A 16530-nucleotide genomic window follows, 5' to 3' on the forward strand; every position below is an offset into this window, starting at 1 on the left:
AAATTACAGTAACAAGAGTTATTCATACCCGAAAAAGCTCTGATAAATTCAGAACATGTTGATAAGGAATTTATAAACATATTTATATCAGCATTCAACAGGACCATATACCCAAGATAAAAAGTATCTTAGTACGATAAATGCGTTTTCAGACCTGAATTACTGTACATAGTGACTGTTTTATCAGCGTTGGATTCTTCAGGTCGTTTCTTTCATCAAGCCATCCAGCTACATTTTCTTTACAGTCTGAGAAAAATGGCGATTCAAAAATATTTTAAAACAGACTTTTTAATTTTCCTATAAACTTACAGTATATCCATAAATTTAAATAATATTGTTACTGAACAGACTGATGTTTCTGTCGCAAATGAGAGCCAGCCAGCGTTAAGCACAGCCATATTGACTTGAATCTGATCTTCTACATCTTTAACCTTTATGCTTTGTTAAATAATTTACAAAACATACAAAACAAATAAAGCTACCATAATCATCTTTATTACATAAAATAATTCAATTAGATTCACCTTTATGGCATTTTTATTTGTAATATAAACAGCTTATCGTAGTGTAATACAGACTCGAGAAAGTGCAGTTGTTTTATTGAAAGATACTAATGAGGTAACAATAATTCTAGATTTTGTACATGTACTGTATTATATTAATATACAATGTATCATTATATAGTGTTTGCCCCTATTTATTATTAGTTAAACCCAGTTACAAACACTTCTCTTTCAATAGACACGCCTGTCTCAGAACAAGGGCCGGCGGAATGACGTTACTGCGTTCGTATGGGACTGACATGGTACAGTAGTAGGTCTTAGTAAGACGTAATTACGAGACACTGCTTCCTCGTTGATGATAGCAGCATTACTTTACAGGAAACCAAAGCTGTAAAAATAACCTACAGATTTCTCCAGTCTGGTATGTGATTTCTCAGGCATGATGCAGCAATACTGGCTATACAGACAGCAGGGGCACCCCTTAATGTTTTAGTTGGAGTATTCTAGTAAAGCAGTACTATAATGCACATTATTTACAACACAACACATAAAGGTGCCACAATTTAGGCATTATTTTAAAATATTGCAGTGTTCCGCTCTCCCCTGGTGTTAGACTGCCCCACTTCCTTTACAGCCTTGACCCTGACTTGCATCTGTTTCCTCCTGCCTTACCCTAAGGGGGTGTAAGGGGGGTTCCCCCAAACTTCTCTTTCTCTACATGTTGTACTACTGGACTGTGCAGTCACTCTCACTCGCTGTCCCCCCTTTCTGTCTCCCCCCTAGTGACCAGCATACCCACTGTGAACTAAAGGGCAATAAACCTCCCTTTTGTTGGAACTGACTCCTGTCTCCAGCCTGGTTTCAGCAACAGGAGTTCAGTTCCCTCAAGGGGGGGGTTTATTACTCTTTAGTTTATAGTGTGAGTGCTGATCACTAGGGGAGAGAGGGAAAGGGGGATAGAGAGAGTAACTGAAGTGTGCCGTAGCGTGACCATGTGGTTAAAGAGAAGACTGGGGGGAGCCACCTTATATGGGGTAATACAATACACTCTTAATCTCACATGAAAATTGATCATAAAATTTGTTCACAGTCTTTGTGAACCTAATCCATTTGTGGCTTTGGGTTTAGAGGGCTTTGAAAAGTCTTTTCCGTTCAAATGGAATTTGTGATGATTTGTTTTCAGGGGGAAGACATTCATCGTGACCTAGTCTCACGATATCACAGCCACATTAGTCCATGCATCTGCCGAGTGTATTCCTCAGCTCGTGTTTGTGCTGCCAGGTGTCTGTCTGGAGCTGTGCTTTCTTCACCAGCGGCTCGGTACTTATTGAGAATGGCCTTCGCAATCCGTGCACTCGCTGCCTGACCTCCAGCCAGATTCACAGCATGAGGCCCAATCTGTACTCATAAAAACACAACAGGATTAAAGAGGAAGCAATGCTCATACGCACAACAGGATGATAAAACACCATTTTGCATTTTTAATCATTAAAGGAAAATGGCTTTTTGCAATTTAGAAATAACCAGCTACCCCCACTTACAAAAAGACAATAATTTTGATATACAGAGCTCATGTGGTATTTTTCATACTGGTGTTTTAGTCCCAGAGAATAAGGTGTGAGTCCTACTGAACCACCTTTTACCCTCTCTCCAGAGCACTCTGATAATGGATTATATGTCTTCTGAGTAACAACAAAAATACTATTGATAAACTGTCTATTGCACTCATGCAGGAAAATGATCATATTCTGTTGTTAAGAAGTGCTGTACTTCAAAACAAAGTCGCAAAATAAAAAAATACACATGCCGTTAGATCATAAACATAACTAGGACACTATACAGTATACAGTTACACTATACAGTACAGTATACTGAGCTGCATGAGAAAGGCAACAAGTGCAATTGGTTCCAATCAAAAATGTACTAAAAGTGCCCGCTACAGTATTTTCTACTACTTTACCAACTTTGTATTAAATGCAGATTAGGTTTAATTGTGTGCAATGAGTACAACACTTTCTCGAAGCCATGTGTACATTAAGTAAGTTTCAGAACCTGAAGTGCGGCATACTGTCCCATCAGGTAGAGGGCACAGCCAGGTGCCCACTGCAGATTCTCGGAGACTGAAGGCCAACCGTCAAGGACCTGTGACAAAGAACCCAGAAAACAGGAAGAACAATTTCATTTAATGACACGTCAGGCAATTCATTTTTCCATACGATGCTTCTAATGAAATGCAACAAAACTATATAGTTACCTGACAAATATTTACACTGGTGTCTTAAATGAAGACTGTTCATAAACCATTTTGCTTTACTTTTCTCAGCTTTCTTTTGAAATAGAAATTTGGCAGAAGTTGTGCCATAATTTTTACAAAAAACCTGAGTCCTCAACATGGCAATAATTTGACAAACATTGCCACTAAAAGTAAAATAACACTGTGCTCCTGCCTTTTGCTGTTCTTCGGTAGTGGCATCATAAAACAGCAACACACGTATTTTAAATATATACTAAGTAATGGTTAAAAACTGAAACAAGTTTATTCTAGTGCACTTTCTGTCTTCTGAATCAAGCGGTCTAATAACATTTAGTTTTACTAGTGTTGTACCTGAATAGGGAACTCTTTAATGACATCGCTGAGTAAAGGATCTTGAGTGACATCAAGTTTACAGCCTGTAGCCAGCCAGATTCTCTCCCCTGTCCAGTGCTCACCACTGCTCAAACAAACATTCCACGCCTGTCCCTTGTAAGACCACTTAGCCTCTGTAACCTTCAGATTAAAAAAAAAAGTACAGATTCAAATGGACAGTGATCATTTGCACATGACTGCATTACATTTCAGAATATATTCTCATAGAGTGAGGAGAATAATTACCTCATTACCTTTATATCTTGCAAAGCCTTTGACAGCATGGTCCAAAGCTTTCTGTCTCAGTCTCAGTCCTTGTTTAAACAGTGCCAAACTGCCTCTGGTCCTACATACGCCAATATACAGTATCATGATGAACCCTTCAAATGCAGTTTTACCTGCAGAAATGGGTCAAATGTAAAATTGGGCTGCAATCTATTGATTGGTTTTGCTTTCACTATCAAGAGCTTTGATTTCTAGGCACTTTTCCTGAACGATTTCTTTCCCAGAACCCACAACATTCACCATGTTCAGTATTTAAAACTCCTTATGGTAGTACTGCTTTGTTCTTGGCGTTGAGGCAGTATGATAGTTTGTGATGGCTTGCCACTCAACCGCTGAGTGTGCAAACACCTTTGAGCACATGGGAGCATGTCCTCAAATAACCAGACCTTCTGTGCCTGCAGTGGGCTACAATTCATCAGACCTGAATGCTTATCTTGTTCTACAATGTTCAATCTTGTCTCTTTCTAGCATAATGCAAAGGGTGGCTCTACAAGGCAATTAGTCTCAATTTATATGCTTTGCTTGGCTTAGGAATAAACAGATGTTTAGCAATCTAGATATAGCAATGTTATTTAGCAATAATACCATAGGAAATGCCTGGAAATGCACTCACATATTTACATGAAGGCAAAATAACTAAGCACTCTTTCAGCCAGCAGTTGAATGTGGATATGTTATAAGAGGCACTTGATCACATTGGAAGGTACATTTAATGGAATAGTTATTCCTTGGGGATACTGGCAATTACATACTGTACAGTATCTGAGGTTAACTATTTTATTTATTCCAGTATGTTGGTTTCTGATGCAGTTCCACTAACATTTAAATAAAAAAGACAATATTTCTTCAAACAGCTGCATTAAACCTAATGGAATAAGAGCCAGTTTTATTGATACAGGCTTGAAAAACATTGTTTTGGGTTTAAGCTTTGAAGAATTACAGTATTTTTTAATACCCTTTGGACAAAGTACGAAATGCTGGATGTTTCCCAACTGTTTAGAAAATTGATGTTCTTGTTGTAACATCTGTTTCTCTTGCTTTTTTATTGTGTGCCTGTAAGTATCTGGACCAGGTTTATTTTGTTCATTTACAGCTAACTATAAATCAGGGACCCACAGAAAAATAAAAGTTAGATGATTAAATTAACAAGTTTATTTGAATAAAACAGCCATGAGAAATCATGTATTGTTTATTTTTTGGCGATTCAGCCTCAATGAAAGAGTGTGTCCTCTATATGGAATCTCAATGGAATTCTCTTTGTGGTTAAAGTGCAGTATAAATCATAATTTGAATGGAAATCTGTTTTAAAATTTTGTGGATTATTCAGCAAGCAATGGAAATATTAATGTAGTCATTCAGTCATGGTTGTTGAAAAGCCTGGTATTGTCACAGTGTAGGCAGCTACAAGTACAAACATTTCAGGACACGATTGGGCAGCCCCAGGTCCTGGAGAGTCACAGTTCATCAGGATGTGAAGATTTTGAACAAATGCTATTAAAATCACCTTAGCCAGTTAATTTGTCATGAAATGCCAGCTGTGGTCTCTGGGATCTTGGGTTTTCATTCATGTCCCTATTCAAACAATCCTTGAAACATGTCTTTAATTTAGTAATCTCAATAAGCCATCTTAAAGTGAGAATACTTAAGAAACTGATTTTTTTAAGGTGACTGTGGCTTGAAACAATACCATAACCTCAGTGAAGAGAGATAGCAGACTGCCAAAGCTTGCGAGCACCTTCAACATTAACTAGAATGGCTTTGTTTGTCAGATCTTTATGTTCGCTTTCCAAAAGTCTCCTTTCCCCAGCTGCCAGTTATCTGTTCATCTCTCCTTACTACTTCATCCCGATGACGTGACAGTTTCTTCAACACAGATGTCTGACTGGTGTCCTTTTCTTCAGGCTAGGATGAATAATACTTGGTGATAAAATTTCCACATGTGGAGCAGTGGTTAGCATTGCTGTCTTGCAGCCCTGAGGCCCTGGGTTCAGTTCCTGGGTTGCTGTCTGCCTGGAGTTTGTATTTTCTCCCAGAGTTTGCATGGGTTTCCTCCAGGTGCTCCAGTTTCCTTCCACAGTCCACAGGCACAGAGGTATGTTCATTGGCTTGTGGGGAACTTGGTCCTGGCATGAACATGTGCATGTACAGTATGCATTTGTGTGTGACCTGCACTGGACTGGTGTCCAGTCCAGGGTGTATCCTGCCTTGTGCCCATTGCTTGCCTAGGCTCTGGTATCTCCCACAACCCCATACTATATAAAGCATTTATAAAATGGATGGATGGAAGTCCATGGAAGGACGTTGCCTCATGGGAATACTACAGATGCTTTTCTTTGTCTTAGGGATGAGGGGCTCAAGAGCACATCAAGTGTTTATGATTAGAATTTTCCTGAAGGGTCAGTTTGGGAGTGTAGTCAAAGGTCTCTTCTCACGAGAGTTCAGTTGCTGCCCACTCTGGTTCTCAATCAAAGATCAAGATGGTCCACTGAGCATTGAGTCCCTGACTGCGCAGGAAGTTATATAGCTACCAGTAGCTATCCTTCCTGCTTCTCCTTTCTTGAAGAAAGTCAAGAGACAACATGCAGTGCCGCCGTTCATTGCTCCCACTGGTCACAGAGGCTTTGGCCTGCAGAACTACAACAGTTTCTGGTGGATTTGGCTTCCTGGGATCTTAGGTTTAGAGGGCACCAGAACCCTATAGTGTGGCATAAATGGGTTTGGACCCTCAAGGGTAACATCTGCTGACCTTAAATTTGTCACCAGCACCAGCTGTTATTACTATGATCCTTATATGAGGCAGCTTTACTTTCATAAATGGAAACTGTTTCATAAGTAGTCTGGGCCTGGGTCAGCTAAGGGCAATTCACTTTAAAAGTGTATTTGGCAACCATTCCATTGCGTCATGTCAAGCTTGAAGGAGAGACCTCTGGAGCCCATTTATTGGCTGCCCAGGTCCTTTTGTGCTCAAGATGTCTCTACTATAGAGGTCCAGCCTACCTGTACAACACATGGTGTTAGACGCTCACAACCAATCTCTTTTTGAGCCCTTTATCTTGTCTATAAAAAGTGACTATTTGTTCTACAAAATGTGTTAGTGACTTTCAAGCACACCCGTCCATAGGATTTTGTCAACTAAGGGCAGGCTCCAAGAACAATATTTCCCTTATTCTAGAACTAGAAAGTATGTGTAGTATATTATTTGGTCTACTAATATTTTCTCCAAATTCACATTTCAAGTCATGCAAGCAGCTACATACTGAGGTATGGTTTTGTTGGACCTTTGCATCCTGCTAAAATGAATGGCCACCATGTTCACTTCCAGAGTAAGCTGTGTCTGGCTGTGAGTAGAACATCAATTGCCTTTCAGTGTCCAGGCTGTGGAATGGAACTGCACATGGTTGGGGAGAAGGCCACACAGTATCATTTGTATCTACATTATAGCAAGCGTGCAGAAATTTTTATCTTGTATTAAACAGGATTGCAAGTTCTCCTACACAAGGCCAAAAGGAAGCAGATAAAACAACAGTGGCAGTGGTCATTTCCCTTGGCAGTTTGTAATGTTTAATGAGGAAACCAGACAAGAACTACTCAGGTTTAGCAGCAAAAGACTTGATGAATGTCTACACTGAAGCAATCTCAGAATGTAGTTACAACTGCAACCAACAATGCCCTCTAGTGTCCAGCCCTAAAACCTAACTAGCAGTGTGTATTGCTATTTTCCATTACAAGGGTTTGACAACAGCCGGAAGCATTCACCTTTGAAAACGTCCTTTGAAAATACTTGTTTGTACCACCATCATATTATTGATGTTTCTTGTGTTTGTTAACATATCTTACTCACATGCATTTAAAATATTTTGCTTGTTCATCATTTGTCACCATTCCAATAAACCAAAATGCTTTCTGAAAGCTGATTTGTCCTATCACAAACAATAAAATTTGAACGTACTGTAACCTTTTGCCACCCTTATTGTCACAAACGCCTACTGTCATAAAGTGTTTTTAACATGACAGGAAGTTGACAGTTAAGAAATAGCAGAAACAAAGAATTATTCAATACAAACATCACAGTACCATATAGGAAATAAGAAAAAATTAAATCGAATAAAATGAGTCTCTCTGAACAACTGGTTGGCAATATAAAAGCTTTCAATGGAAAAAATAAGTTCTGTTTGTCAGATCTGCAAGTACTGCTGTAAAATACTAGTAGTTTCAGAATTTAAAATGCATGATGCTGATCAACTGTTCGGGAGCTGACAACAAAAATGATGTCGCATTGTAAAAGTACCTGGCAGTAGGTTTTCACAGTCACACTTCCACTGGCCAGGAATGGCTGCAGGTGCTCGTAGGCCTCTGGGGTTACTGCACCTCCCTTTCTGGCGCGGCGGATCATTGCAAGACGCCTGTGCAGACTCCTCTCGTTATAAAACTGACGGAGGTATGCCAGCCCATCCAACTTTATGCCACGTTCCATGTGGGAGTAGCGTCCAATTAGAGCCTCGACATCACCCACATCAAACTGCTTCAGCTGCAAAAGAGTCAACATTTGGGGCGCTCCAGACAACATTTGGTGGTGCACGTCCCTCACACTAATTCGAATAAGCACACAGGGGTTTCAGCTGTGGACTTCTGCTTCTGAAGGTCTTTGATATTTGGTTTGAGTGTACCCTTCTAACAAAAGGCTATGTGATGCACAGCCAAAGAGCTGTGTGATAAACAATATTAGAAAGCACAGACTCGTTATCTTAAAAACAGTCATGTATATAATCTACATTGTCCCTTCCCTTTTAAAATAAATGAATGAAATAAAGGATCGGCAGTTACTTGTCTAATCCTTTCTCAAGTGTCTTTTTCCTGTGTGCATTACTGTAACTCCCAGAAAAATGAAAAAGAAGGATGAAACCATTTGCAACGTGGATTAATTGCAAACACTGATATTTTCTAACAATAATTTTAAAAGGGGATGAAGTCTTGAGATGTATGTTAACTCTTGGGTCAATTTTTTGAACACTCAAAAAAAAAACCGTTTTGTCCAAGGAAACAAAAGATTTGAAGATGTTGTATCAATCATTATTTAGGTGTATAAATACTACTTTACCATTAAGTCTGGTTTAACGTTCACAAAAGTATGAGTCTTTCTATGTCTGAAAAACAAATAGAACGTTCTTGACTACATTAAAGTTAATATGTTAGAATTATTGGTAATATTAACAGTGACAGTAAATGCAAGTCTCCTGTAATGCTGATGTAGTACGCAATAGTGAGAAAAGTTAGGAAAACCTACACTACCCAAGAACCAACGAGCGACTGTTTTTGCGCACACCTGTAAATGTTTTCGCATGACCCAGGTCACATGACAAGCTCCCTGCTGCAGGGCGAGGGAGATGACGTGCGCACTCGTCAGGCCTCCTCCAATCACCATCACCTTCTCTCCTCTCCGGCACACAAGAGGCGGAGCTGCAAAGAGAGCCGCGGAGCACTTTCTTTTGGGCTTTTCTGTCAGCGTTTAGATAGATAATACTTTATTAATCCCGTAGGGAAATTGATGAAACCATTTGCAACGTGGATTAATTACTGCTGCTGGGTTTCATATTGTACCGTCAAAGGCTGCGTAAACGTAACAAATGTCAGCTAGAGTAAGCAATAGCATTAGGTATTGGAAAAGAAATTGAGTTTTTATATGATTATAAAAATTGTCAGTTAACGGCAAGTATAGTTTTGTTTGCGAGCGTGCTGTAATTCAACTGTTCCAAATCATCCAAACTTTTAGATGTATGCTTTTTATACAGTAGATTGTGTTACATTATTCGGCAAGGTTTGATTTGTTGAAATGACAATTATAGTGTATGTATCACACATGGGCAAGACCTGTAGCTAGTTTCAGATTTCTGTACCACCATTGGAACTCAAGTTTGTAATTGACATGTACAGAATTTCTAGCTCAGTGTGCCTGTTTCTCATGCGTTTCATTATAGCATTTCTGATTTTTACATTCAGGTTAAAAAATAAGGTCAAAAACAGCCACGATTTTGATTTCCGTTCTTTATTTAAAAATAATTCAAGTTAATAAATCATGACCGTAATTGAGCCAGTAACTTGAGGAGATTAGGTGATTAGAAGAGGTGGAATCCACTCCTTGTTCACATTGAACTATTGAACTAACTGGATTAAGCTTGAATACATTTAAATTTAATACAATTTTGCTCACTAACCTCTTGTGTTTTGCTCAGGTTCCTCTATAACTGAAATGAATAAAGTCAGTACCATTTTTCACACTAACCTCTGGTGTTTTTCTCAGGTTCTTCTGTAATTGAAATGAATAAATTTGACACCATTTTCTCATTAACCTCTGGTGTTTTCCTCAGGTTCCTCTATAATTGAAATGAATAAATTCAGTACCACTTTTCTCACTTACCTCGGGTGTTTTCCTCAGGTTCTTCTGTAATTGAAATGAATAAATGCGATACCACTTTTTTCACTAACCTCTGGTGTTTCCCTCCGGTTCCTCGCTAATTCGTTTTTCTTCCTGTTGCTGTATGAGCTGCTGGCCGTGCATTAGGTGCACTGTGTGCTGGAGACGGTCCTCTGGGTAACTCTCACCGATTGCACTGACCCAGGAAGGAACATTGGCCATCTGGGTCCTAGTGGGACCTGTTGCCAGGACCACCTGCTTCGTCTCAATAGTTTCTCCACTCTGCAGCACCACTCTGAAGTACTGTGCCTTTCTCTGGTTGTCTGTCACTTGCAATGCTGGTGACTGAGTTCCTAAAACTGGAATAATTCTCTCCACTGTTCCTTTGAACAGGAGGTTTTCGAGGTGGTATTTGCACACCTGGTCAGGACAGAAAGAAATAATTTAAATCTCATTTCCAGGAAAATAAAGTGTCATTTCTTGCTGGAAAGCATTAACATCCTAAAATAAAAAGGGTGAATGAAAAGTTAATGTTTCCAAAAGAAAACATTAATTTTATTAATTTATTTTGAAAAAGAACAAGCATTCCACTCCCAATTAGATATTTGTCATTAGTCAATACGATTTAACTCTCAAAGGTCAAACTGCCCCATGCTGTTGTGTAGATTAGCTGCTTCACAGTATGAAAGTCGCTGCAAGGCTGGGACTAATCTGGTAGACAGTGCAGAGCAGGACTATAGCTTGTATGAGACACCACTCTAGTTTTTTGTCTAGGAGTCTTGAAACTGTCTTATGTCTTATGTCTAGAAGTTGTGCAACTTGAAATTACTTCACAACCACCACGCATGGCTCAGGGTTTTGTGAGGACGTTTGTTTGGTCATATACAGCACAGTAATATGGCAAGCTGCCTTCTTATGAGAAACCAATAAGTGCATTGAAGCACAACTGCGTATGCCTGAGGCACATTGAATTTTGTTTTAAACTTCTTCATACGAAGCTACTGCAGTAAAACAAACAAAAATTAAGTCTGCGTGCATTGATTTCTTGATTTAACGATGGTCAAATAAAGTACAACTAATGAAGTACTATTCATTAATAAGATCAATCCATAGATGGCAGAACTGACCATATAACAAGAAATATAATCCTCAGTTTTATCTGTTTTGTAGGATTATCTCTAACAAAAGCTAAAGTCAATCTAAAATATGGGTTTACGGTGAAATTCTAAAAAAAGCTGAACATTTTTATATGGTGGGGTGAATATAACAACTTACATTATTTAAACATGGCAAAATATAACCCAGAAACAAAAGCTGAAATTCTATACTTTTGCTTCATATAAATCTTTTAATCTAAAATACAAATTGTACTAGTACAAAACAAAAGTTACAGATTAGCTTCACTGTCCCACTTCATATACTTTTCATTGTATACAGTATATAAAGGATTGCCTTAATTTCACAACTCAGGTGAGTCAAAATCAAAAGAAGTGTTTATGCAAATAAGTGAAATTCCCTGGATTGGCATTCATAACAAAACAAATAATCTTGAACCTACAAATGTGATAACACATGCTGGGGCAAGACCACTGTCAGTTGAAGATGAAGTGTTGTTTATAGGAATGAAGAAAGCAGATTTTTTTTTCTAACAAATTGCTAATGTAAGAAAATATTTCAAGAAGCTTTGAAAATCACATACTGTAGGCTGATTTCAAAACCACCACAGCTCCTTTGCACAAAGCAAACAGATTTGCCTAAAAACTATACTTTTTTAAAGAATTCTGCAAATGAAACCAAGGCACACTATTCTTTTGGAAGATAATTGCATAAATACTTAAGTAGTTTATTAGTTCAAATATATTATGCATTTTTAAACATAAATTCTCACAAAAAGAAAAATGAAAATAAATGTGTAAGCAGTCTCATGCACACTGTTAGTTAAGACTTAAAACACAGTAACAGTTACTGAAATAACATGCCGCTTAGAATAAGAACACAGCAATGAATCAGTCCAGTCATTCTGACCAAAAAGCAAACCAGACCTGTTCCTTAAAGAAGTCCATACTGAGTTTTGTCCCTGGCAAGCTGAAATACAAATGTTTCCTAAGGCTGGTGTTAGTTGTAAGCTTCTTCTTGTCTTTCTTGCCAAGACGGTTGTCATTGAAAAAGGCATTTTCATCATCAATATAAATTTGTTCTGGGAGGTACTGTAGTTCCTTAAAGCGTTCATACTTTAAAACAAATTCCTGCAAGGCTTTCTTTGGAAACAAAAATAACAGAAAAAACATTATTGCCAACACTTTTTAATTGCCTAAATAACGTAAATCCAACTACTGTAGGTAGCTGTGTCAGTCTGTTATAGGGATTCCAGGTGTTATAGTCCTACTCCAGACAGACTTCAGAAACCAAGATTATCCTTGATCTTGGATCACACTTTCCTACTTCTCTCAGACTTCACACCTCTACCTCAGAGCTCCATTTGTCTGAACACTTTCTGTCCTTTCTTCTCCTGTGATGTACAGAATATCTCTGCTATCTTCCTCGCTCTCCCTCAAACCTGTAGGAGGCTCAACACCCAAAATACCATGTTTATATTTTATATTAACGTTTCAGTGGGGAAATAACCTTTACTTGTTCCTTTAGAGTAACTGATCATTTTTGTGGAACAATAACAATCTGTTAGAACTGTTACAGGCAGATAATCTCAAATCATAATCTAATCTATTTCCCAGTGAATCTGTGGACTCGAAATGACCCAGTTTTTTTACGTTGTCACCTCTCTTACTTTAATTTATGACCAAATCGCACACCTGTACTGTAAGTAGTGTTTTGCATTTAATTTATCATATGTTTATTAATAGATTAAATATATGATTTTCTTCTTTCAGTTTCTTTGATTTTGTACAACGTTTATTGACACCTTTCTTCTACTTTTAGTTAAAATGGCAAACGTTTGTTTTTGAATGTGACGCAGACCAGAGCTTCTTCCAGCGTAACTGTAGATGCGTAACTGTGACAGGTGAGTATCCTTAAACACTAGTTACTTAGCCATTTTTAATATTACAAAATATTTTATTTTTGGGTTTCTTTATACGACAGATTTTTTTGCACTTTTTAAAAGAAACTGCCACGTATGTAGAATTATAATTTTTAAAAGGCAGAATCATTCAAAATAAAAGCTATGTAGTATGTTTTTATTACAATAATACTGTAGTATGCACTTAAACATTTAATCCCCATAAATTAATGTTTCATGCCCCTATCACATGAAACATAAGAATTACAGAATCGATTTTACATGGCTACCCTACACGCTGCACTAAGAAAAGTAATGCGAAAAGTGAAATTGGGCAAATCTCATATCTGACAATATTCTCATTCCACGTGCTGTACTGTATATGTACAAGCAAAATGAGCATAAGCATTATCTGAAATATTTTAGCTTCAATAAAATAGCTCCATAGCCGACAGAATGTATTGAATGTACAGTGGGCGATGCTACCTTGTTCAGCGGATCTGTGTGCACCAGAGTGTGCGAGCGCAGGTGAGGTATACCCAGTGCTGCAAACTGCCTCTCCCACAGGGCTGTCCACTCTCCATAGTAATCCACCACTTTCAACTGTAACGGAGCGTATGCCATTGGCTCCGCGGCCGCCGCATACTCGTCGGCGTGACCTAAAACGTATGCGAAATTTCCTCGTAAAAACACGCTTGGGGTTGTTTGTTTTTGCGCTGGATGTGGCTTTTCAGTGTTGGAATTGCAGCTGCTTTCCCAATTTTGGAAATACTCCGCGATTGTCCTCAGATGCTGTTCGTTTAAAGCTGCAAGAATGCTTGACAATTCTAAGCAGCTGTTAGGTTGTAGATTCAGTTTTCAGTGAATCAGGCTCTCACGCCATTTAGTTGGATGAAAGATTCACATAACTTAGATACCAGCGACAAAGCGAGCTACATGATCCAAATGGCTTCCCTCATTTGTATTTTTTTTCTTATCTTCTTCCTATGTTTATTTGAAATCTTGAAAATATTGTTATATCTACAGTATAGTTACACAGGATAAATATCTATATTTAAATAGTCCTGGTTCAGTGGAGTTTGGTGTATCTGAAGGTTTTCTATGTCTCATTAAAGCATTGAAATGTGATGAGCTCGAAGAAGACACTAAATTAGTCAAGTTAAGCTAATATCAAGTACCTTTAGGTTATTAAAAGCTGATCTGGAAGGAAAAGCTGCAAATAACAGCACTCTTCTAGGACTAGGGTATCACAGGCTCAGAGTACTGTAAATCCTAGAGTTAGTGTCAAGATCTGGGTTAATGTTAGGAATACAATTATGGCTAAAGTTAGGGTGAGCATTTCAGAATGAATCACAAAAATAGCTCATTGAGAACCACAGAAAATGTTTTTTTTTCTTAAGCACCCATTTATTAGGCTCTTCAACAGCTTCCACAATCAAAGAGAAATAAATGTATTCTATATCTGAAATATACGAGTAGTTAAACTAATCCTGTGAGGTTTGACCACACTTTAGAATGGCAAATTACGCAAGTGTTATTTTTTTATCAAAATAGGTTTTGGTTCTTTTTTCCCCAAAGGGCACTTCCTGGTTGCCAACCTGCGTCACTTGCCCGGTTTTTCTATTTCTGTTGCTTTTTTTCCTTCTTTTTTGTTTTCTGAATACGAAACAAACTAGTTTTGTACAGTATGTGTCTTTACAGTGGCTAAACATGCATGCAAAAACAGACACAAACGATTAGTCATTATTCTAAATAAAAACAAAACTGCGCAAGCATGTGATGCTCACTGGTGGAGTATCTTCCCCTTTTCTTTGGCTTTCCATTCTTCAGACGGCTTTTACTCAAAACAACACCATCCAAAATGTCTGTATTCGTGGGCACGGTGTGAGAGTCTGAGCTGGTTAACAGGGAGGCCAGGGTCAAGGCATGAGGCCCTCCCCCTATTATCAGCACGTCCAGCATCGGCAGCTGTGAAAGCAACACAGGTATGCAGTTGCCATAGCAATGAATGATCCTCCGGGACGTTAAATTCAAAACTCAATTTTTTTTTATTTTAAACACAAACAAAACTTAATTATTTTTAACTTGCTTACAGTATCCTCTTTAGAATATACCTGAAACAGTGAAAGTAAGATATGCAAGTTATTTTTTAAAAATAAAACAGTTTTGTCAAAATAGTTCCCAAGCAGCCATGTGTATTTTGTAATTATTTTAAAGACAAAATGAAATACAATTTGCAGGAACATGGCCTTGCTTTGTTTAATTAATGAGAAAATCAGTAGAGTGTGTTGAATAGCTCATTTTTGAACAGCTTCCTTATAGAAAAGTGTGTCCAGTCTTCCTTGAAAGATGAAAAGAGTTCTGTGCAAGTCCCCAACAATCATATTATACTGTAGTATTATAGAATTCTAAATAAGTCACATTTCCACAGTGTCTCCTAAAGTGAAATTAAAAATATTATCTGGTTATAATTTAGTGGCTTTTTAGTCCCGATGCAAAAAATGAATTAATATTTCATATTTTTTTGTACTGTTCTACACATTAAAGCTTCTTTTAAAGGTAATTGGTAATTCTTTGCTTTCATGTCTACATCAACTACTGATATGCATGCAATAATTACTGTACCAACCAGGAGTTAACAAAACAAGATTTGTGTTTTTATATTGCTGTTCAAACTCAGATCAACACAGTCTCAATTTACAATATTTCCTGAAAGATACAGTATGCAGACATTCACATATTGTGTTCAGTTGAAAATGTGAAAGTAATCTGTGCATTTAGGAGATTACGTGTGTTGTTTGAATTCATAGGTATGAAAACAACAGTTTTCTTAGAAAACTAAAGCAAGTACTATACCTGGAAAGTGAAACTCTAGCTTAGAAACAGAGAGGAAGATATCATCTGAGAGATGAAGCAGTATGTAGAAAAAGAAGAATAGAAAACTCTGAGTTAATCCAAAAAGTTCATCCAGAACAAAACTGCAACTGGTGCCTGTCTGTGATAGACAAGCCTTAAACTGCCCACAGTATTTCTATACATAGTTCTGAATGCCATGTCAGTAGGAGGGCCAGGTTATAAATAGATGGGCCACTGAGTACCACTACTTAAATTTAGTACCACTCTCAACCTTTTCTTCATAATCAGGAAACTAATAACAGCAAATAAACAAATTAAGCTGAACGTTTCATGACATTTAATTTAAAGGTATTTCAGGTTTCCTTAAATAATTTTCTGTAACTGCCTTGGCTGACAATAAACTTCTCTGTTACATGTAGATAGAAACAATATGAAGATACAAAATGGGGAATACTGATCTTGAAAAACACTGTATGAAAAATACTTTGCTAAAACATTATTCACATATTCTAGACAATTTGGGAAGTAATAAAAAGAGGGAAATACAGAGCTAGGTTATTTATATAAAAGCTTTTAATTTAAATCAAAGTGAAGTTAAAAAAATTAAATCCACTGAAGGAACTAATTTAGAACATTATCTACATTTGTGGCCATCATCTGCTTATAAATGTCAGATGGTACAACAGTGAAAATGTCCCTTGTTCAGCAAAGGTGTTTTTCTAGGAAGGTAAACCAAACATGATGTGTCTCACAATGGGTGTCTGTCAGGACTGGTGGACAGCTTTGATGTGTATGTAAATATTTCTTTGACTCACTATAAACTGGATACAAT

The 16530-nt window shown here is 37.7% G+C and overlaps 2 protein-coding genes across 3 annotated transcripts in view; both read right to left on the reverse strand.

Annotated features, from left to right (window-relative positions):
* The window catches only part of pir (pirin), a 27686-nt gene extending 27408 nt beyond the window's left edge, over nucleotides 1-278 (reverse strand). The window contains exon 1 of one of the 2 annotated variants that reach the window (XM_088599210.1): nucleotides 155-278. In XM_088599210.1, the coding sequence (XP_088455336.1) occupies nucleotides 155-170 (16 nt within the window). In that variant the 5' untranslated portion in view covers nucleotides 171-278. The remainder of the gene's footprint in view (nucleotides 1-154) is intronic. The other variant, XM_088599199.1, reaches the window with a different exon arrangement.
* On the reverse strand, nucleotides 271-15852 carry LOC148675974 (uncharacterized). Its single transcript, XM_088599173.1, has 10 exons — nucleotides 15699-15852; nucleotides 14630-14810; nucleotides 13329-13501; nucleotides 11869-12084; nucleotides 9898-10246; nucleotides 8738-8871; nucleotides 7703-7942; nucleotides 3109-3270; nucleotides 2556-2645; nucleotides 271-1901 (listed from the first exon to the last, which is right to left on the reverse strand). Exons 2-10 carry the CDS (start codon nucleotides 14802-14804, stop codon nucleotides 1722-1724), a joined length of 1719 nt encoding a protein of 572 aa, XP_088455299.1. The 5' UTR covers nucleotides 14805-14810; nucleotides 15699-15852; the 3' UTR covers nucleotides 271-1721.
* Between the last annotated feature and the right edge of the window lie 678 nt (nucleotides 15853-16530).

Source organism: Lepisosteus platostomus, chromosome 2 (genome assembly GCF_059453375.1).
Source record: "Lepisosteus platostomus isolate fLepPlt1 chromosome 2, fLepPlt1.hap1, whole genome shotgun sequence".
In the NCBI taxonomy this organism is placed as follows: Eukaryota; Metazoa; Chordata; class Actinopteri; order Semionotiformes; family Lepisosteidae; genus Lepisosteus; species Lepisosteus platostomus.